Source organism: Cynara cardunculus, assembly GCF_001531365.2.
Source record: "Cynara cardunculus var. scolymus isolate 2C chromosome LG 8, CcrdV1, whole genome shotgun sequence".
Taxonomy (NCBI): domain Eukaryota; kingdom Viridiplantae; phylum Streptophyta; class Magnoliopsida; order Asterales; family Asteraceae; genus Cynara; species Cynara cardunculus.
In genome coordinates, this window is record NC_037535.1 from 131,547 (window position 1) to 151,726 (window position 20,180).

General features: G+C 38.1%; 1 protein-coding gene across 1 annotated transcript; it reads right to left on the bottom strand.

Annotated features, from left to right (window-relative positions):
* Positions 1–2,472: 2,472 nt before the first annotated feature.
* LOC112517031 (pectinesterase/pectinesterase inhibitor PPE8B-like) lies at positions 2,473–5,041 on the bottom strand. Its single transcript, XM_025124327.1, has 3 exons — positions 4,399–5,041; positions 3,757–4,308; positions 2,473–3,164 (listed from the first exon to the last, which is right to left on the bottom strand). Exons 1-3 carry the CDS (start codon positions 4,721–4,723, stop codon positions 2,473–2,475), a joined length of 1,569 nt encoding a protein of 522 aa, XP_024980095.1. The 5' UTR covers positions 4,724–5,041.
* Positions 5,042–20,180: the final 15,139 nt, after the last annotated feature.

Here is a 20,180-nt window from a genome sequence, read left to right on the forward strand (position 1 = left end):
CAGTTTGAAATTAACAAAGTCAAGGATTTCTTGAAGAGTAAGTTTTTAATAAAAGATTTAGGAAAGTTAAAATTTTCCGTGGAATTGAAATTTTAGATTGTATAAATGGAATTTGCATGACTCAAAGAAAATATTGTTTAGAACTGTTGAATGAGTTTGGATATTTGGGCTGTAAACCTTGTAATACTCCAATGGATAAAAATCTAGTTGTTTCAGATTCTAGTCATAGTAAAGATATTCCTTTATCTGATTATAGAGGATATTAAAAGTTAATTTGAAAATTAATATATCTTCTTGCCACTAGACCTGATATTGCTTTCGATGTTCATTGTTTAAGTCAATATATGCATTCTTTTAAACAATCTCATCTGAATCTTGCACTTAGAGTTCTTAGATATTTGAAACTGTGTCCCGGAAAAAGTGTTGGCTTTACTAAATCTGATCAATTTTCTTTGATTGTGTTTGTTGATGCTGATTGGGGTAAGTGTCTATCCTCAAGACGATCTGTTACTGGTTTTTGTCTTTTTCTTGGTAATTCAATGATATCTTGGAAAAGCAAGAAACAAAGTAATGTTTCTCGCTCTTCTGTTGAGTCTTAATACAGAGCCATGGCTTCTGTTGCATGTGAAATTTTATGGGTTCTTAAAATTATTAGTGATCTTAATATCATTGATTTATTACTTGTTTCTGTATATTGTGACAATAAATCAGCTATACAAATTGCAAATAATCTTGTCTTTCATGAAAGGACTAAACACATTGAAATTGATGTTCATAAAATAAGATACAACATTAGCAAAGGTTTGATAAAAATTGTAAAAATTTTATCTTCTGAACAACCTGTTGATATATTTACAAAATCTCTTGGTATAAATCATCATAATTACTTATGTTTAAAGTTAAAGATGATTGATTTATTCAAAACTAAAGATTGAAGGAGGGTGTTAAAATATATGATAATTTGCTATCTTAACTTTTGTTATTTGGTCTTTTATATTTGAGGGACTGGTTCTGTCAAAGGATGAAAGTCATGGATTCTAAATTTCAAGTTGGAGGACTGCGCCTCACATATGGGAGAACTTCAAGGGTAGCGGAAGTCGTTTGATGAATTTTCAGGGACTAATCTTGTTATTTCTCCATTCATTTTTAAAGGTCTCTAACCGGGTTTCTTCATTCATTCAATACATTTTTTTCATTTTTCATTTCATATATTTTCTCTCTAGCTCTCATTAGGTTCTAGTCTGTTTTAGGCTATAGCTTTATGTAGTTAGGGTTTCTTATTTTGTAATATTGTATGAATCCTTCTTATGAGAATATTGCTTTATGCCTTTGAACACTTCTTCCTTGGGCTCATTATCATCAAAATAAGCTTTTATGATCACCCGTTTTCAATGTCTCTTTCTTGATATGCTTCTCTTTCTTTATTTCTTTTCTTCCCGATTGACTTTAATTTTCATTCATTTGATGTGAGCAATCATTAATTAAATACAGTGCCTTCAACACCTGCATGGATGATTTGCAGAAAAACACATACCAAAAAACATAAAAACCATTCCTAATTAAAAGAGATACAAACCATGAGAAGAGATAAATAGGGAAAAAAATGCATTAGAACATTAAACTAAACATTAATATGCACAAAAAGTGCAACTAATTTGTCTACACAAAGTTGGGTATATATATAAAATGTACTTAACCATGACCATAGTTGATTATATATAGGACATAGCCACGTCATACTAAATGAAAAACTTTTACCTATGGACTTTTACGTATGCTTACGGACTTTCCCATTGCTAAGGGGTGATTCGTTACAGAACTGTCACAAAAGTTGGTGGTAATTCAATCCAGTGACATTACTCATGTATTTTATTGGATTCTACCGGAAACATTGGTATTTCTGGCCATTATCCGTCAGTAATCATCGGCAGAAATTTTCCCGGTTGATTTTTTTGATTGAAAGTCAATTTGTTATCTAGTGTTGGGGTTTTGTTGTTTTATATATATAAGTTTCTTACAATCAACACAAAATACAAAGCACACAATCAAATAAACCCAAAATTAAGTTGTTTCAAAAACCTTTTAATTTGCCCAAAAGAATTAAGTGCTTGTATATAAAACCTTTTAGTCATCAAATCATTTTAGCATGTATTTGTATATAAACACCCCTTGTACTATATAGAAAATATTACATCCTCTTTTATGCAAGTATATTTTGCCTTCAAGGGTAAAGGGTTTATAGCTCGAGATAGAATAACTTGGGACATGGAAAACAGGTACACCTAGGCCCTAGCTTCTCAACCTATGATAATTACGAGGCAATAAAACATAATTGGTGTGTATATAATCCACGATGAGAATTAAAGTCGCCCAATTCACCGGATTACATGAAAAAAGCATATATAAGTAAAATAATAAAGAATATATATATATATATATATATTATATTTATATTTAAAATATTGTGAATTCTCAAACCCCCAATCCTGCTGTATACTTGACTCCAGTGGATGGCAACCATGAGTTTCCTAACAGGAATTCTGCCACAGTGAAGTTGTTGGCCTGGGTGGAGTCATTGATGGCATGAAGACCAGGCCAAGTGATGCGACCTCCTAAGCCAGCCCCTGGACCATAGTTCATGTACTCCCCATAGTAAAGAGTATCCAAAGCGAAATCACCGTTCCATTCGAGCCAGCCTTCAGGCCTAATAAGACCACTCATGTATGATTGCATGAAGATGGTCCGAGAATATAGCTTCCATGGGCGTCCAAGGTATGTGGATATACTGGAATTAATCAAATCAGGTTCCACGGATATATTGGAAAATTGGATAGAAAAGCCTGAGGGCTGAGTTGGTTCCTTTCGGCCCTGGGCTGTAATGGTGTTCTTTTGATTTGGAAGGCCTTTCCTGGCTAAGATTTGACAATTCTGGAACACCACAGCTCCGTCTCCAAATATGAAATCAACCGTGCCGGTGATCAAACATTCTCTGTAGAATTGGCGCATGGAGTGAGCATACAGAGTGTCTTGGTAGCCGGTGATACCACACCGGAAAACAACTGAAAGATCGGAATCAGATCGAAATGCAACGGCTTGGTGCTTCTCAGGCCCTGCCGTGTTCTCAAATCTCATATCTCGAGCTATAAACCCTTTACCCTTCACAGCTGTCCATGTATGCATATATGCACTAGTTAGCCTTCAGTTGATTCATGAGATATGTACGTGTGTGTGTGTATATATATATATACATATATAAACTCATACACACACACACCCCTACACCACTTTTAGTAGATTTATCCGGATTTCATATATATAAATATATTTTTAATACACATGAATCCACTAAATTGATCTTTAATTTATGATACATATTTGAAGCTAATTTATTTATATTTTGCATATGTTTTTTTTATTCTAACAAATAATTTAATTTTAAAAGAAATTATTTTTTATATCTAAAAATACATTTTTTTAATTCAAGCTTACCATATATTAACCATTTTTTTATTAAAAAATTATTTATACGATTGCAATTGATGACCTCACTTTATTATAGAAAGCTAACTAAAACTATATGAAAAGAGAAAGTGCATTCAAAAGTTTCATAGCCGTGGTTCATTGTCTGGTTTCTGAATTTAATAATCAATTTAAGTGATGAATAAATTAACCATTTCAATATATATATATATATATATATAGATATATATATATATAGATGATGACAATATATCAGTTGCTGAACTGCGTACGTACCAAATGTAGCAGAACGATAGGTGGTCCAACCGTCCACGAAGCTATGGTTACCGGAAATTATGGTAAGGTCCATGCCATCACCAATCATCATGATGTTGGTTTTCTTCTTACTGATCTCCACATACTCCCTGTATATACCTTTCTTTACATAGATCACATACCGGCGGCTGTTGTAATCTGGGACTGCAGAGACGGCATCCATCACCGTTGTGAAGTTGCCGCTGCCATCTGCCGCCACTACCACATCAGCTGCTATGTTGGCTTGGAGAAGTTTCCTGTCTTTTGATTTTAGCCATCCAGGAGTAGCATCAATGCTCCGGAGCTTCCTCCTCCCAGATGGAACCTCATGAGCAATAGCTGTCGGAAGTTGGCGTACCATCCCGAGGATATCACTCACTAACGAGGTGACCTGTTCAAGGCTACCGGCTACCAACGTCTTTACAAAGCTGTTTGTACCGTCGAATCCATCCATGCAGGTGTCTTGATTACCCAATGCCCCGCCAAGCCACGTCCTCATATCAGCGCCTTTGTTACCGGTGCTGTTATATTTGCCTTGAATAAAACCATGCAAACACATCATGAGTTGACTCAAGTTAATAATTATATCTAGAGAAATTAAAAGGATGGAAGTGTGGTAGGTACCAGCGGTGGGGTTCTGGGAGGCGGAGAGAGTCCATGTGAGTTCATCAGCAGAGAAGTCGAGGAGATCAAGGCAGTCAGCAATGGCATTAGAAAGTCGGAAATCCCCGCCAAAAGCACCGCTGAATTTGGAGACGATGGAGATGACGTCTCGGACCGTTTGAATGGTAGATTTGACAGAATCCACAAAATCAGATCCGTCAACCTTCAAGCAATCGGCGTCCACAAAGACACTAGTGCTATTGTAATTAGCAGCAAGTACTGTGGGATAGCAAAGAGCAGAAGATACAAGTAGTACTATTATCAAGAAACAAGGAGGAAGAGCCATATAGTACTTAATTAGATTTGGAATTGAATTGAAGAAGGATGATACGATCAGTTTTAGTTATAGGACGGACGTCGATAGACCACCTCCAAATTTAATGACTAGGACTATTATGCAAAGAAAGAGAGTGGGTGGGTGGGGTAAAATTTAATGGGTTTGGGAGACAGGTGGGTGATATTTAATGCAAGGGACAGGAGACGATGATGATCGATCAGAAATGGTGTCACCGGGTACTTGCTCCGGGAGAATTCTTTTTATTGCGTTCCAGCTAGCCGATATATATACTCACCTTTTCGATCCTTTAGTAAATTATTAACCTTTTTTCCTTTCCATTTTACTTCCTTGTCCTCTAAGCTCTCTCTCTCCTCTCCCTCTCCCTCTCTCTCCTTGGTTATGCATTGGTATAAAGCTATATATATGTATATATATATATATATATATATATTACATAATGTCAATCAAAGTTACGTGTATATATATATATATATATATATATATGATTCTCTTCTGTCCTCCATTATTATGTCTTTTATTCCATTTCTTTTGGACAACAGTCACCATCTTTTCCTCTCATGGGGGTTATGCACGGTGGTTTGGTGCTGCTTTTGGTCATCACTCGATAAAGAAAAAGCTTGTAGTACGTATTTTACTTTAGCATAACAACATGTTCCTTCATAGGCATCATTTTTCCTTTACTTATTTCAAACACCAGGTCATGTTCTCTGTAAAATTAAATGATGTCGCCAATACTAATTATATATATGTGTGTGTGTGTACACACACATTGTTAAAGACAACTACACACAAATTAAATAAACATAAACAAGTTCAGTCATGGTCACTTATCTAAGGAACTCGATTAATATATATCAGCTTATACAAATATCCATCATATCTTGAATATAAAGCTCTCAAGAAACCATTAATTAGTGTTCGATCAAACTTGGTTCTATGGAGTCTTTTAAACTAATTGATGGTGTGAGACTCGTCAACAACATAGGAAATGTCCATATTTAGAGCTAGACAGATTATCGAAAGAGATGTTAAGAACTCAATCATCAAAATTGTTAGGATTGAAAGATGAAGGAATCCGTAGAAAATGAACATGGATGGAGCCAAATATTGGTGGAGCCGCTCTTTGTATTGGAACTGTGGATGTCGATTGGAAAGAAAAATAAACATATTTATACGTATCACTAGTTTGCATGAGTGACATAACTGAGTCATAATCCCCCCCCCTCCAACCAAACTTCGTTTGAAAATGAGAGTGTGAAAACGTCCTTGAAGATTATCAATTGAAGAGTTAGGAAGGAGGTTGATAGTCTTGTATCCGCACCATATGTTGGTGATTTTAGTGTCACCAGACTATTTAAGTATAATTGGGAGTAACATCGAGTTCTAAGGGGGCTTTATATTGTGTTCTAATACAAGTCAAGAGGTGCGGAGTACACACTTGTTATAAGACAAGTATGACCTTGTTGGGAGTTAAGGGGTAGCACCCCTTACATTATGGTGGAAAACAATCATAAGGACCAGAGGGGCTCTCATCGGCCTTGCTTGTTAAGGAAGGCCTTAAGTCTTGTTAAGGAAGGCCTTAAGTCTAGTTGTTAAGGACCAGAGGCTATGGTTGGTAAGACCAGAGGCTCCGGTTCCTTGACTCGGGTTGTTAAGGTCCAGGGAATCTGGCTCTGGCCTACCTTGCCTCTGGTTGTTAATGTCTAGAGGAGTTCTGGCTCTGGTTTGCTTTGCCTCTGGTTGTTAAGGATCGAGGCTCTGGTTGGTAAGACCAGAGGTTCATTGCTTTGATTGCTAAGACTTGCCTTTGGGTGGTAAGACCAGAGGGTTTCTAGTCCTACTTATGATTGCTAAGACTTGGCTGTGGTTGGCTCTGGTCCTTAAGGACCAGAGGGGCTCTGATTCCTCTTGTCTCTAGCTTTGTAACACCCCAGGATCCACATTTGCATATATTCATGTATTGCATATATCAAGAAATACAAATACACATTCGGTCACAAATATATACAAAAGTTACCTTATAAAAGTAGCTACCAAATTTTTCCACAATAACTCTATACAGAACTTGTACTCATAATCCAGAATGTAGGTGCAAGTTACAACACATTATCCCCAAAGCCATAAGTAAACAATCATATACTTCTTCATAGATTCCCTTTCTCATATCAACTGGTTGATTGACCTGTAATGCACATTTTAAAACACCAAAGATGAGGGTTAGACCTTGAGGTCTAGTGGGAAATCCCTTTTATGCAATTACAGGGTGAATATCACCAAAACCCTTTTATAAAACTCTCATTTGTAATAAATGTTATAAAATGTTTTTAAAACACAAACCTCTTTTGCCACATCAAACCCCAAAATACCCATTTTATCGCATAACACATGATGCTCAACATTTCATAAACAAACCATAATTTCCTCATAACACCTTGGGTGAGACAATTCCATTTCCTCGCAATACACTGGTATGGGAATCCATCTCAGCACAACACACACTGGGTGAGACTACCCCATTTCCTCGCAACACGCTAGTGTGAGAATCCATCTCATCGCAACATGTTGGTGCGATCACAACACACTGCATCGCATCAAAGCTCAAAGTAAGACCAACCAGATCCCCTCTTGATTCACAACCAAAAACAAGGCCACCATTAAGTCTAGAAGAGTAACTAGAGCCTCTGGTTCTAAAGACCATACCCTTTGCTCCACAAGCATTCAGGGCCAGAGGCATGACCAACTAGAGCCCCTCTGGTCCTTAAGGACCAGAGTCTAGAGGCAAAGGACCAGAGCCTTTCTGGTCTTACCAACTATAGGCAAAGCTAACCAAAAGCAAGGCCAACCAGAGGCCCTCTGGACTAGGGGGTGCTCATGGTTTGGGTTGATCGACTTGAAGACATTTGAACAACCTAACCCAATGCTTGTGGTTTGGAAAATCTTAACCCAACCCAAACCAACCCAAACGAAAGTGCAACTCAACCCAACCCAAATCGTACGGGTTGGTCGGGTTGATACTTTGGTACATTAAAATATTCTTTTAACCTTAAATATGTTATTTCTCTACTTATAATTTCTTTTTCATCATCAACCATTTGATACAATTTATCCATACTTCTTACATATATCACATTCAGTTAATTTTCTCAATTTATGTATATATGTTTACAGTTACTGAACATATATATGAATGAGTTATATAGAGATCTGAATAGATTGAAAAGATGTGTATATGAAGAGCGTGCGTGATAGTGTAATTGTCTAATATATATGTTAACATAAATTCAACAATCACATTAAATCCAAGAAATAAAAGAGTATCGGGTTCATCGGGTTGTGTTGGGTTCAAATAATAGTAACCTAATATCAACCCAATACCTACGGTTTGAAAATTTTACAACTCGATTAGACATCGGGTTGCTTCGAGTTGAGCTATTTCGCGTTGGGTCGGGTCGGGTTGGTCGGGTTTTTGAGCACCCCTACTCTGGACGACTAGAGCCCCTCTGGCCAACCAGAGCTTCTGGTCTTACCAACCAAAGCTTCTGGTCTTATCAACCAGAAGTAAAGTCAATCTAAAGGCAAGGCCAACCAGAGCCCCTCTAGACACCAGAGCCTCTAGGGACAAGAAATGGTTAAACACTTGAAAAGAACTTGGATTTCAAATACAACCAGAGGCCCTCTAGTTAAACATGAAGACCAACCAAAGCCCCTCTAGTTCCTCAACAACTGTTTATTTTATCAGAACCACAACTTAATACCATAGGCCATCTGGTTAAACATGAAGATCAACCAGAGCCCCTCTAGTTCCTCAACAACTGTTTATTTTATCAAAACCACAACTTATCACATTACTAGGATACAACAACCCTAAGTCCAAGGATCATACAGAAACGATAACTCAAGGTCATCACATCACAAGGATGCGATAACTTCTCATCACAACACACAGATTTCACAACTCATGATTATGCCACCCTTGTCCTGGTATACGACTCTCCTTGATATGCCACCCTTATTTCCACACATGATATAATCATGATAAAAAAATCCACCCTTTTGCAAATGGCATCAAACTGTTTTATTTCAAAATCTCATATAAAGAACCATGCAGTTCTTATACCCAATTTCCAAATAAAGAAAGTTTTAAACAAAAACTCACCATCATGCTAAAAATAGCATCCATAAACAGTTTTATCATCAATCTCACCTAAGAACCATACAACTCAACTTTCAAATATCAAATAAGGAAAGTCAATGAATTTAAACTCGCCATCACACTAAAAATAATACATAATCGTTCAAAAACACCTAAGTACGAAATCATATCAAATGAAGCTTTTAAAGTAAATCTTACAATTAAAAACTCACCGTGATTCATAAAGAAGTAGATAACAGCAACAGAGATTCAAGAAGAAATCAGAGAAATTAGCTTCTACTTCCCCCTCCTTTTTGGTTCTGCTTTTCTCTCGAACTCAAGAACACTCAGAAGCTTTTCTTTCTTTTTTCCACCAAAATCAATGAGATAAGATAAAATATTTTATCACTCTTTTAAACAAAGCATAAGGCAGTGGAGGTTTTTAAAACATTTAAGCACACTCTCCCATGAGATAACACAAATATCTCATATAAAACAAATATAAACCATAAGAGGCGATGAGGGAATTTAAAAATCATTTAAGCACCTACAAAAATTAAACCCTCAACTTACCACTATTATTTAAAATCAACCCTAAACTTCGTAATCGAAAAACTGGGTTATCACAGGCTTCATGTCTGGAACGGTTAGAACAGTTTTATAACTGTGCACTACCATTAATGGACAGTTTTATAACTGTCTGTTACTTTTAATATGCAATTTTATAATTGTCCACTAATCCTAAAATTGAGCCATGATTATCATTTCGGTTATTTTTATGAGTATAAATATCATTTATGTTTATGTTTATGAACACGGGTTTTTGAACAATCTAATATACACTCCAACTAGTTTGCTCTCATTTTTGTGCCTAAAAATGAAAGTGCTCACTTGAGTCTTATACAAGATTGAATTTCGTGTAACCCAGGCATAGGGTCGAAATATCAATTCGGAAAGTGTTATTTACACGATTCTCAAATAATCCGGTTTTTGATCGTCCAACCCCTTTTTTTTGGTTCTATATAGAATTTCCCTAACAATCGAGTTGATATTTTGTGATGTCGATCATGGTCGGATTCTGTGAAAGAGATGACCTCGAGGTTCGGGAAGCTAGAAAAGTTTGAAGGAGTTGATATTAGACACTGACAGAAGAAGATGCATTTTCTCCTAACGACTCTGATAGTTGTTTATGTGTTGAGTACCCCAATGCCCAAAGTGATGGAGGACGGGACTTTGGATCATACGAGGAAGAGAAGCAATTGGAAGAACAATGACTACATCTGCATGGGTCATACTTTGAACGGCATGTTTGATGCCCTATTTGATATCTACCAGAATGTTGAAGTGCTGGGAGTTGTGGAATTCACTTGAGTCTAAGTATATCACAGAAGATGCTTCGAGTAAGAAGTTCTTGGTAAGATATTTCAATAACTACAAGATGGTGGATTATAGACCTGTTATGGAGCAATATAATGAATTGCTACGTATTTTTGGTCAATTTACACTTCATAAGATGAATATGGATGAATCCATTACGATGTCGAGTGTAATTGATAAACTTCCCCTTTTGTGGAAGGACTTTAAGCATACTTTGAAACATCAAAAGGAGGAGATGTCACTGTTCAGTTAGGAAGTCATTTGCGCATAGAAGAATCCCTTCGTGCGCAGAAAAGTGACAAGAACCAGGGAAAATTTGAAATTGGATAGCCCGCTATCCATGTTGTGGAAGAGAAGAAATCTGGACAAAACCACAAAGGAAAAAGGCAACAAACGCAAGCATGAATGCCATGACAAAGCCAACAGGAAACCAAAAGAGTTGGTATGATGGAGATGTCAAAAATTTGGCCATGTGAAGCGTGATTATCGTGTGAAGCTCAACAAAAATGGTGTCGGAACTAATGGTAGCAGTGGTGGTGGGTCTAAGGACCAAGGACCACCCAAAAGTCAGTTTTTAATTGAACTTGATAATTCTGTCCAGAATTATATTTCACTAATTCCTTAAATTCGTAATATGCAAGAGGATGAAAACTCTTGGTGGATTGATTCGGCGGCGACTACCCATGTTTGCAAGGACAAGTCTTGGTTCAAAAAGCTTGAACCGGTTGATGATGGTCCTACTTGCGGATGGGAGATGAGTCGATGAAGTTGATTGTTGGGCATGGTGCTGTTAGTTTAGAATTAACTTCCGAAAAAACAATTTTTTTATTTGATGTTTTGTAAGTCCCGAAGGTTCAGCAGAACCTTGTTTCGGGTAGTATGTTGAATTCTCTAGGTTACAAACAAGTATTTGAATCGTATAGGTTTATCCTATCCAAGAATGGTAGTTTTATTAGTTTTGGCTTTTTATGTGATCATTTTTTCGTTTAAATATTGTGGCTTCGTGTGATAATTCAGTTTCTATGACCTCTACTTGCAAGTCAAATGATTCTATGCTTTTGCATGCCAGATAAGGTCACGTGAACTTCTAGAAAATGCATGAAATGTCTAAAGATGGATTAATTCTAGCTTTTAACATTAGTGCTGAAAAATGTAAGACCTGTATGCTTACGAAAATTACAAAACAACCTTTTTTCCGAATGTGAATAGAAATTTGGGTGTTTTGGATTTGATTCATAATGACCAATGTGATTTCCACTCTACTTCCTCATTAGGAAATAAAAAGTATGTTATTACTTTGATTGATGATTCAAGTCGGTTTTGCTATGTGTATTTATTGCATTCCAAAGACGAAGCTTTGGAAAAGTTTAAAATATACAAAACCGAAGTGGAATTGCAATTAAGCAATTCAATTAAAAGTCTTAGAACGGATCGAGGAGGGGAATATATGGATCCCCAATACTTTCAATCCATTTAAATTATCCATGAGACGATGGCTCCTTACACACCACAACAAAATGGTATAGCCGAAAGGAAAAATCGAGTTTTAAAAGAATTGGTTAACTCGATGCTTTCTTACACAGGTTTGAGTGAGGGATTTTGGGGAGAAGACATGTTAACGGCTTGTTATGTATTAAATATAATTCCAAATAAAATGAACAAAACAGCCCTGTATGAGCTTTGGTTCAAAAATGCTCTAAATTTGAGTTATTTTCAGGGGCTGTTGGGCTGTTGTGAAACTACCCGAACCCAAGAGGAAAACTTTGGGGGAAAGAGGAATAGATGGAATATTTATTGGTTACGCAAAAAATTTCAAGGCCTACCGGTTTTATGTAATAGAACCTAACATTTTGATGCCGATAAACACCGTAATCGAGTCGCACGATGCTATTTTCGATGAGTTGTGTTTTTCCTCAATTAAAAGGACTATTGACCTGCTTCATAGAAGTAGTAAGGTGGAAAATCCAGAAGCTCTAGATGGTGTTTCAGCCCCAAAAACACAACAGCTCCAAAAAAGCAAAAGAGGCCGAATTGCAAAAAAAATTCGGTCCCAACTTTCAATTGTATATGATTACGGGTTCGAGGGACAAAGTGGGGCTGCAATATTCTTATTTCTACCATGTTGAGGATGATCCTAATACCTTCAAAGAGGCCATGGAATCCCGAGATGTTTCCTTTTGGAAAGAGGCCATTGATGACAAGATGTCGTCGATTTTAGAATACAATACTTGGGTATTGTCGGATTTTCCACCAAGATCAAAACCTTTAGATTGAAAATGAATATTTAAGAAGAAAGTGAAGGTAGATGGGAATATTGACAAGTTCAAAGCTCGGTTGGTCATACAAGGGTTTAGGCAAAAACTCGGTATCGATTATTTCGATACGTATGCACCGGTGGCTAGTATATCTACCATTACGTTGTTGACTGCCTTTGCAGCTATCCACAATTTGATTATACATCAAATTGATGTCAAAACAGCCTTCTTAAATGGTGATCTTGATGAGGAAGTTTACATGAACCAACTGGAAGGTTTTATCATGCTCGGTAATGAGCATAAAGTATGTAGACTTATGAAATCATTGTACGGGCTGAAACAAGCCCCTAAGCAATGCCATCAAAAGTTTGATGAGGTAATTTTTCAAGTGCTTTTACCTTAAATCAATCCGACAGATTTGTGTGTAGTCGGTTTAACTCTTCCGATGCCGGTGTGATTATTTGTCTCTATGTAGACGACATGTTGATTTTGGGTACGGATCAACATCAAGTTGATGAGACCAAAAGTTTGTTGTCATCAAGGTTTCCCATGAAGGACATGGGGGAGGCTGATGTGATCCTTTGAATAAGGATTAAGCGGGTGAATAAAGGGATTGCGATGACACAATCACATTATATTGAGAATATTCTCAAAAGATTTAATTATAGTGATTGTTCACCCGTGAGCACTCTTATGGATCCAAGTATAAAATTAATTCCTAATAAAGGCATGGCTATTTCACAATTAGAATACTTACGAGCTATAGGTTGCTTGATATACACCATGACAAGCACCCGACTCGATATTGCTTATGTCATTGGAAGGTTGAGTCAGTATACTAGTAATCCTAGTGCTCAACATTGGCAAGGAATTCAACGAGTATTTAAGTATTATAAGGAACCATGGATTATGGTTGCATTATCTTGGATATCCTTCGGTGTTAGAAGGATATTCGGACGCAAGTTGGATATCAAATGTAGAGGATCATTCTTCTACAAGTGGTTGGGTATTTTTTGCTCAGGAGAGGTGTCATTTCATGGGCATCCAAGAAGCAAACTTGTATCACAAACTCAACAATGAAATCTGAGTTTGTTGTGTTAGCCGCGACCAGTAAGGAAGTGGAATGGCTAAGAAACTTAGTTTATGAGATTTCATTGTGGTCAAAGCTAATTGCACCAATTTCTATCCATTGTGATAGTCCAACCACTTTGGCTAGGGTTATAGCCACGCTTATAATGGCAAATCTAGACACTTGGGTGTTATACATAGTATGATTAGAGAATTAATCATTAATGGTTGTTGGTCCTGTTAGGGTCTACAAGATATTTAGAAACAGTTTGTAGAAGGGGGGAATGAATACAAACACAATAAACTTTTCAAATTTAAAATATATATTGATAAAGAAGGATCAATACAAATTTTACAAGATTGTATACGGAATAAGATAAGATAAAGATAACCTATCTAAACAGTCTAAGTTACACACAAAGGATCTTAGCAAAGAAAAGATTTGTTGTTTAAGACTAAGAAGAAAATGAGTTCTTTCTGGGTAAAAACTATTTAGAATACTTGAAAAAGTATTCTAACTTGCTTGAAGATAAGAGTAAGTGTTCTTAGATGTGTGTGTGTTCTTTCACATATGTACGTAAGGATTAATAAAAATGTCTCTGCATGGAGATAACACACATCTATTTATACCCATTGCATTAAATGCACATTTAATGCAATGCGGTAGGGTTTGAACACGCATCAAGCCTTTAGAGAAAGACTTGTCATTTGCTACAGTGAATAGTACAAAAGCCTATTCATGAGCAGACATCCTTTCATGGAGTTGGTGGATAGTAGAGTCAACTAATCGGCTCCGTACCGTACTATACTCTATAAAGGGTATGGGTTTGTCATTTGTGTGTGGAAGGACAAGACAAAAGCAATCTTGCACAACAAGCTTCTTTTGATCGCTGAATGTTGGAATAACCTTGAAGGTCTCTTCAGCATTCGCTGAGGCTTGGGCAGTCTTCACACATATGTTGACCAGGTTGTAATCACTGAATGCCGCTTCAGATGACGAACGCGCTAGTCTCTAATCTTTAGTCTCAGTCTTCGACTTTCGCTGAAGGTTCTTTGGTGTGAGTTTTGTCTTCTTGAAGTATCTGGCTGTCGCTGATGGATATACAATACATGTCTCAGCGATCACTGAACAAACTCAGTGATGATCCCTGGAACTGAAAGACATAAATATAGTACTTCGTATAAGGTAAAAGGGATTATCATCAAATCAATGAGAAAGAGGATCAACAATCTCCCCCTATTTGATGATAACAAAGCAACATAAAGAAAGTTTTCTTATCAAATAGCAGTAAGGAAAAGTTACATGTAAAGTACATGTCCTTTTTAACTGTTTTGAGATCTTTTTCAGTGAGTCAGTTTTTACTTAGTAAATTTTCTTAAGTTACAAGTTTAAGAAAAAATAAAAGAAGGGAAACTGAAATCATGTTCACTGACTTATAGATTGTCAATGAATGTAAGAGAAACACTGGAACTCATAGACATGTGTCCCTATTACTCTTTTCAATGATCTTTTTCATGTTCGTTCCTCAGGGATGGTTCGTCAATTGGACTTGAAGATCTTTTTCTTCTTCCACTTCTCTTCAGAGTTGGATTTTCAGGGACTGCGACATACCTAGACATCTTCTTGATCAGCTCGCTGATGATGTCTTCAATAATCGGCTCATGTCGAGACTTTGAGTGTAGAATGGCTTGGAGGATCTCCAGCCATTCATTGTAGCCATACTCGCTGAGGTTGGAAGGATACTCGGTGACCGCCTCAAGGTTATCCCTAGTGATGAGCATTGAGATGAGCAAACCATCGTCTTTTACCCGTTCGCTGATAGTGACGTTTGAAATAGGATGAGGGCCGATTATCTTTTGAAGGCATTCTTCGCTCCAGCATCTGTCATGTTCGGACAGCTTCAGATTCTTTTCGCGTTCAGCTTCTGCAATAGAGAGAAGCTTAGCTTGGGCCTGGACATCGTTCACCGTCTTTTTGGATTTCTTCCTTGGAAGAACTTTGGCGGCAAGGGACTTGGCCAGCTTTATGTTGTCCTCAGTCTGTTTTCTTTGAAGTTCTAGTTCTTCCTCAGCCTTGAGAGCCTCGAGTCTTTCAGCTTTAGTCAGGAAGTCAAACTCACCACAACTAGAGGTACGAAGAGAAATTTTTACTCTAGTTTGGTCAAGCGACTCCCTGAGCTGAGACATCTGTTGGTCGGTGGGAGTGCTGGGGGATGGGTTCTCAGGGACCCATTCCTCCAGCCGACTGCAGGTAGTTGAGGGGATGGAGAGTTGGTACATGGAGGTTATGGTGATTTGGCTAAAGGACTTGTTAGATAAGGGTTCTAGAGGTTTGGAAAGTATATTAAGTTTCCCTTCTTCAGCAACACCCTTGCCTTTTGACTTGGTACTCTGGTGCTTTTCTTGAGTAGCCTCATTTTCCTTTTGCTCCACCTGGGATGCGTAATCCCTGAGGGCGACGCCTTTCGTGGCACCAGCAAGTCTCTGGTACTGAATAGTGAACTCGTCTTCATCATCGTGTAGGTCACTTCCAGAGTCAGGAAGGTCAGGAGACTCACCGTCTTCTTCATCATCCTCTTCATCGTCTTCTTCCACATCACTAGCATCAGCTGCAGAGGTGATGGGAAGGTCATTGTCGCGAGCTTCAACGTCAGCTCGGACGGCATCAACATCCTCAACTATAGGAGCTTCATAAGAAGTTGGAATTTCATTAACAACCTTAAATTCAGCTTCAACGTCATCGATTGCTGAAGCAGCGGGTTCAGGGGATCAGCAGCAGCATTAGAGGGGCCAGTTTTAGATCTTGTCTCCCCCTCTTTGGCAATAGCTCTGGAGCAATAGCCAAAGAGCTGGTCGACGTTCTGGATTTGGAGCACCATCATTTCTTCTAGTTATGTCAGAGCGCTGGCTAGGCTAACTGTTGCCTCACATGCTTCATTGAGCTGGGCAGAGTCATCAGTAGAGAATGAAGGTTCAAGAGCTAGAACTGGTTGATGGAGAGCAACCAAAATATGCAGCATCAGCTCTGTATGCTAGACAAGTTGGGAGTTTGCTTTATCGACCTTGCTTGTTAAAGTAGTGATGGCCACAACATTGGCTTGAACTGCCACTTGTAAGGTTGAGAGCTAGCCCTTGACCTCTTGAACTTCAGCCCTGATGGCTGAGAGGTCAGCAGCGACTTTGTCCCTTCGAGACATGTCTTTATGGACCTCGTCCATCTTGATGAAGACCGCCTCAACAGCAGGAAGGAGTAGCTTCACGTCCTCAGCCATGTCGTATGCTTCTTCCATGGTTGGTTCCTCAGAAGGAACCTGAAAGAGATGGAGAGTGAGCATAAGGAAGCTCGGGGTTAGTAGAAATGAACTGGTAGTAAGATGGAGTACCTGAGGGGTCTTCAGCTTTATCTAAGGGATTAAGCTGGTGCGCTCTATGGTGCATTCGGGAGGATAAGAACCAGTATGTTGAGGTGCCTCAAGAGGAGCAACCTCAAGTTCAGTGGTGGGTGTCTCATCATCAGGGAGGACAATCACTGATGATACATAGACATGTGTAGAAACCAAAGATGGAGGAAAGGAGAATATGGCTGAGATTGAAGGTAGTGGGTGTTCAGCTGTGGTGATACTGATATTCTCACTTTCAGTGATTTGGGTCACTGAGGCGGTTGGGTGAGGAGCCACGGGTACGACAGTGATTTCAGATATCACTGAAGAGCTGGGAAGGCTGACTGAAATTGTCTTAGGGGTAAGTCTTGTTTCAATAGCTGAGACCTTTTGAGAGGTCACAGCCAAATACGTGGTTGTCCCCTTTTTGGCCTTCTTGGTCCTCGAATGAGAACCAAGAGTTGGTTGAGATAGGTGTTTGGAAGAGAGGGTTGTGGTGGTTGGGTTAGACTTAGGGGGGTTTTCCTTTGTCCTTACCACCTTGGAGGGAGAAGAAGAAGGAGGAATTGAAGAGTATTGCACCACAAAAAAAAGTGCAACATCTCCATCCCTTAGCTTCTGATCCAGAATTCTGGATCTAAGCTTGCAGACAGGAAGGTCACCTTCCTTAGAGTATTTATCGTCGATGATCTTGGCGAATACCATTGACAAAAAGCGAGTGTAGGAACGACCTTCTCCCTCTGGCGCTTGTTCAGCTTCAGAGCCAAGTCATCTAAGATCACTGCAGCAAAGTTGATCGGTCGACGTCGGATGACGGACACGCCGAGAGTGAGAGCAACCCTTGATGCCTGATCCTGACCGCCAGTATTTCCACCCATACTCTGGATGAAGTGAGAGAAGAGGAATTTCCACATCGCTGACATGCGGAATATCTTCGACATCGATTTGAGAGACTTGCTGGAGTCTTTCTTCATTGGCCATTAGTAGACAATATCATCAAGGCAAGTGATAATGTCTTCAGTCGAAGGGTCGCTGGCGAATGGACCCTTGGGAAAATGAAGAGCGTGCCTGAGCGTGGTCACGCCAAAACTCACGGTCATCCGGTTGAAGGTGAAGGAGATTTTCTCCACCTGTTGATCATTTTTGTCCGCTTCTTGCACCACTTCAGCAGTCATCCAAAATTGCTGAAGGGCCTCCCTTACCATGACAGGTTCATGGGTGAGAGCGTAGGTGATGGGGGACATCTTGAGAAAAGCAGCAGCGTCCTCGTTAATGGTTTTGTTGGTAGGAATGTCCAACAAGGCAATGTGGTTGTTGGCCTTGAAGGAAACGTCTTCAACGGAGAAGTTCACATTCTTGGCAACCATTGTCTGTTTTAGTTTAAGAGATAAGAAATAACAATTTATATTAGTAGTCCAAGATTTGAATGTGATCTTTTTAAGTCTTAGAACAATAAAACTTCTTTTGAAAAATCCACAAAGAAGATATTATGGTTTTTCAAGAAGAATAGTGTTTTTGAAACTTTAGATTATAACCCAGAACAATAATGTGTTATTAATCTTTCTATTTGTTTTTAGAAGAACAAGGTTCTTAAAATATCAAACAACAGTTTCATTAAAAGAAGAAGAACAGTTCAAAATTTAAAGAATAAGTATCGACCTTAGAGTTTTTGGAGAAAAAGGTCGAAGAAATCGAGCGTTCTTAGAGGGTTCTTGCTTGCAAAGTATTTTTGGCAGAGGTTCCTCAAAGATTTTTGTAAGCGTAAAGAAAATATGAGGGAAGAGATCTCATATTTATAGGTAGGAGGAGAGAGAAAAGAAATAGGAGAGAAGAAAATATGACTGTTGAGGAAGCGCCATGATGAAAAATATGGCACGTTCTCATCCATGATTGGATGGAAGTTGGAGGAGGTCGCGTGTGTCAGACCTTTATGCGCGTCTGAAAGTGATTCGTATTGGTAATAGAGAATGTCGTCATAAAGACGGTTCATTAACTATTTCTTTTAAAACGAAAAGGTTTTAAGAAATTCAAAGAGTCACATTCAGTGATAAAAGAATCACTGAATAAAAACCTTTTAAAACATTTTATCACTGAAGAAGAAAAGCTTCAGTGATGGTTTTGTTTTAAGAAAGGAAAATATCTTAGAAGAATATATTTTCAAAAAAGTGTCAGTGATAAGAGAATCACTGAAACTAACTTTTAAAAATATTTGAATCACTGAAGGTAGAAAGGTTCAGTGATCATTTTGATTTTAAGAAAAGACAAGTATAAAAGATATATACTTAAAAATGTTCAGCGATAAAAATAATCACTGAAACAAACTTTTAAAACGTTATGATCACTGAAGAAGGAATGCTTCAATGATAGTTTTAAGTTTTAAAGAAGAAGAACGAGTATACATACCTTAAAGAGAATAGATACATTTACTCAAGAGTTCGGTAATATAGATAGAGCATTGAGTCATTTCACTTATTGATTGATGTGTATAGCTGAAGAAAATTATTCTTCAGCGTCTAGCATTCCAAGTTCGCTGATCAAGATGTTAAATCTTGTCTCATCAAGAGGCTTGGTGAAAAGTTCAGCGAGCTGGTAATCAGTGGGAACAAAGTGAAGTTCAATATCACCATTCATAACATGATCTCTGATAAAATGATCTCTGATCTCTATATGTTTGGTCTTGGAGTGAAGTACAGGGGTTGTTTGCAATTGCAATAGCACTAGTGCTATCACAATAGATAGGGATCTTTGAGAACTGAAGATCGTAGTCGTTCAGCTGGTTTTTCATCCAAAGGACTTGGGCACAACAACTTCCAGCGGCTACATATTCAGCTTCAGCGGTTGATGTGGACACTGAGTTTTGCTTATTACTTGTCCAGCTCACTGGTCGGTTAAATCCTTTACCTTTAGACTTAATGAAATTGGGCCGAAAAGCAAGTATACAATACGGCCCAACGTCGTCTTTCCAAGTAATAAAGTGGTACAAGTACCGGAATATCGTCCACAGGGATTGGAGCAAAAGTTAAATAAGAGTCTAATAAAAGAAAAGATTTCAGATGACGAAAACGAAGACTTCAGTTTGGATTTCAAAATAACACAGGTAATAACGGAATAATAAAGCTGAATAATAAAGCAGAATAATAAAGGTAGCACGGGTGTAAGATTTGGGGTGAAACGTAAACACGAAATCCAGCAGACAAAGCTGTGGAAAGACCGGTCCCACCATTTATCTTGAA

Coding starts and splice junctions, on each gene's coding strand:
- LOC112517031 (XM_025124327.1), bottom strand. CDS start 4,723: ATGGCTCTTCCTCCTTGTTTCTTGATAATAGTACTACTTGTATCTTCT. Junction 4,309..4,398: donor CTCCCAGAACCCCACCGCTG/GTACCTACCACA, acceptor GTTTTATTCAAG/GCAAATATAACAGCACCGGT. Junction 3,165..3,756: donor CTATCGTTCTGCTACATTTG/GTACGTACGCAG, acceptor ATACATGGACAG/CTGTGAAGGGTAAAGGGTTT.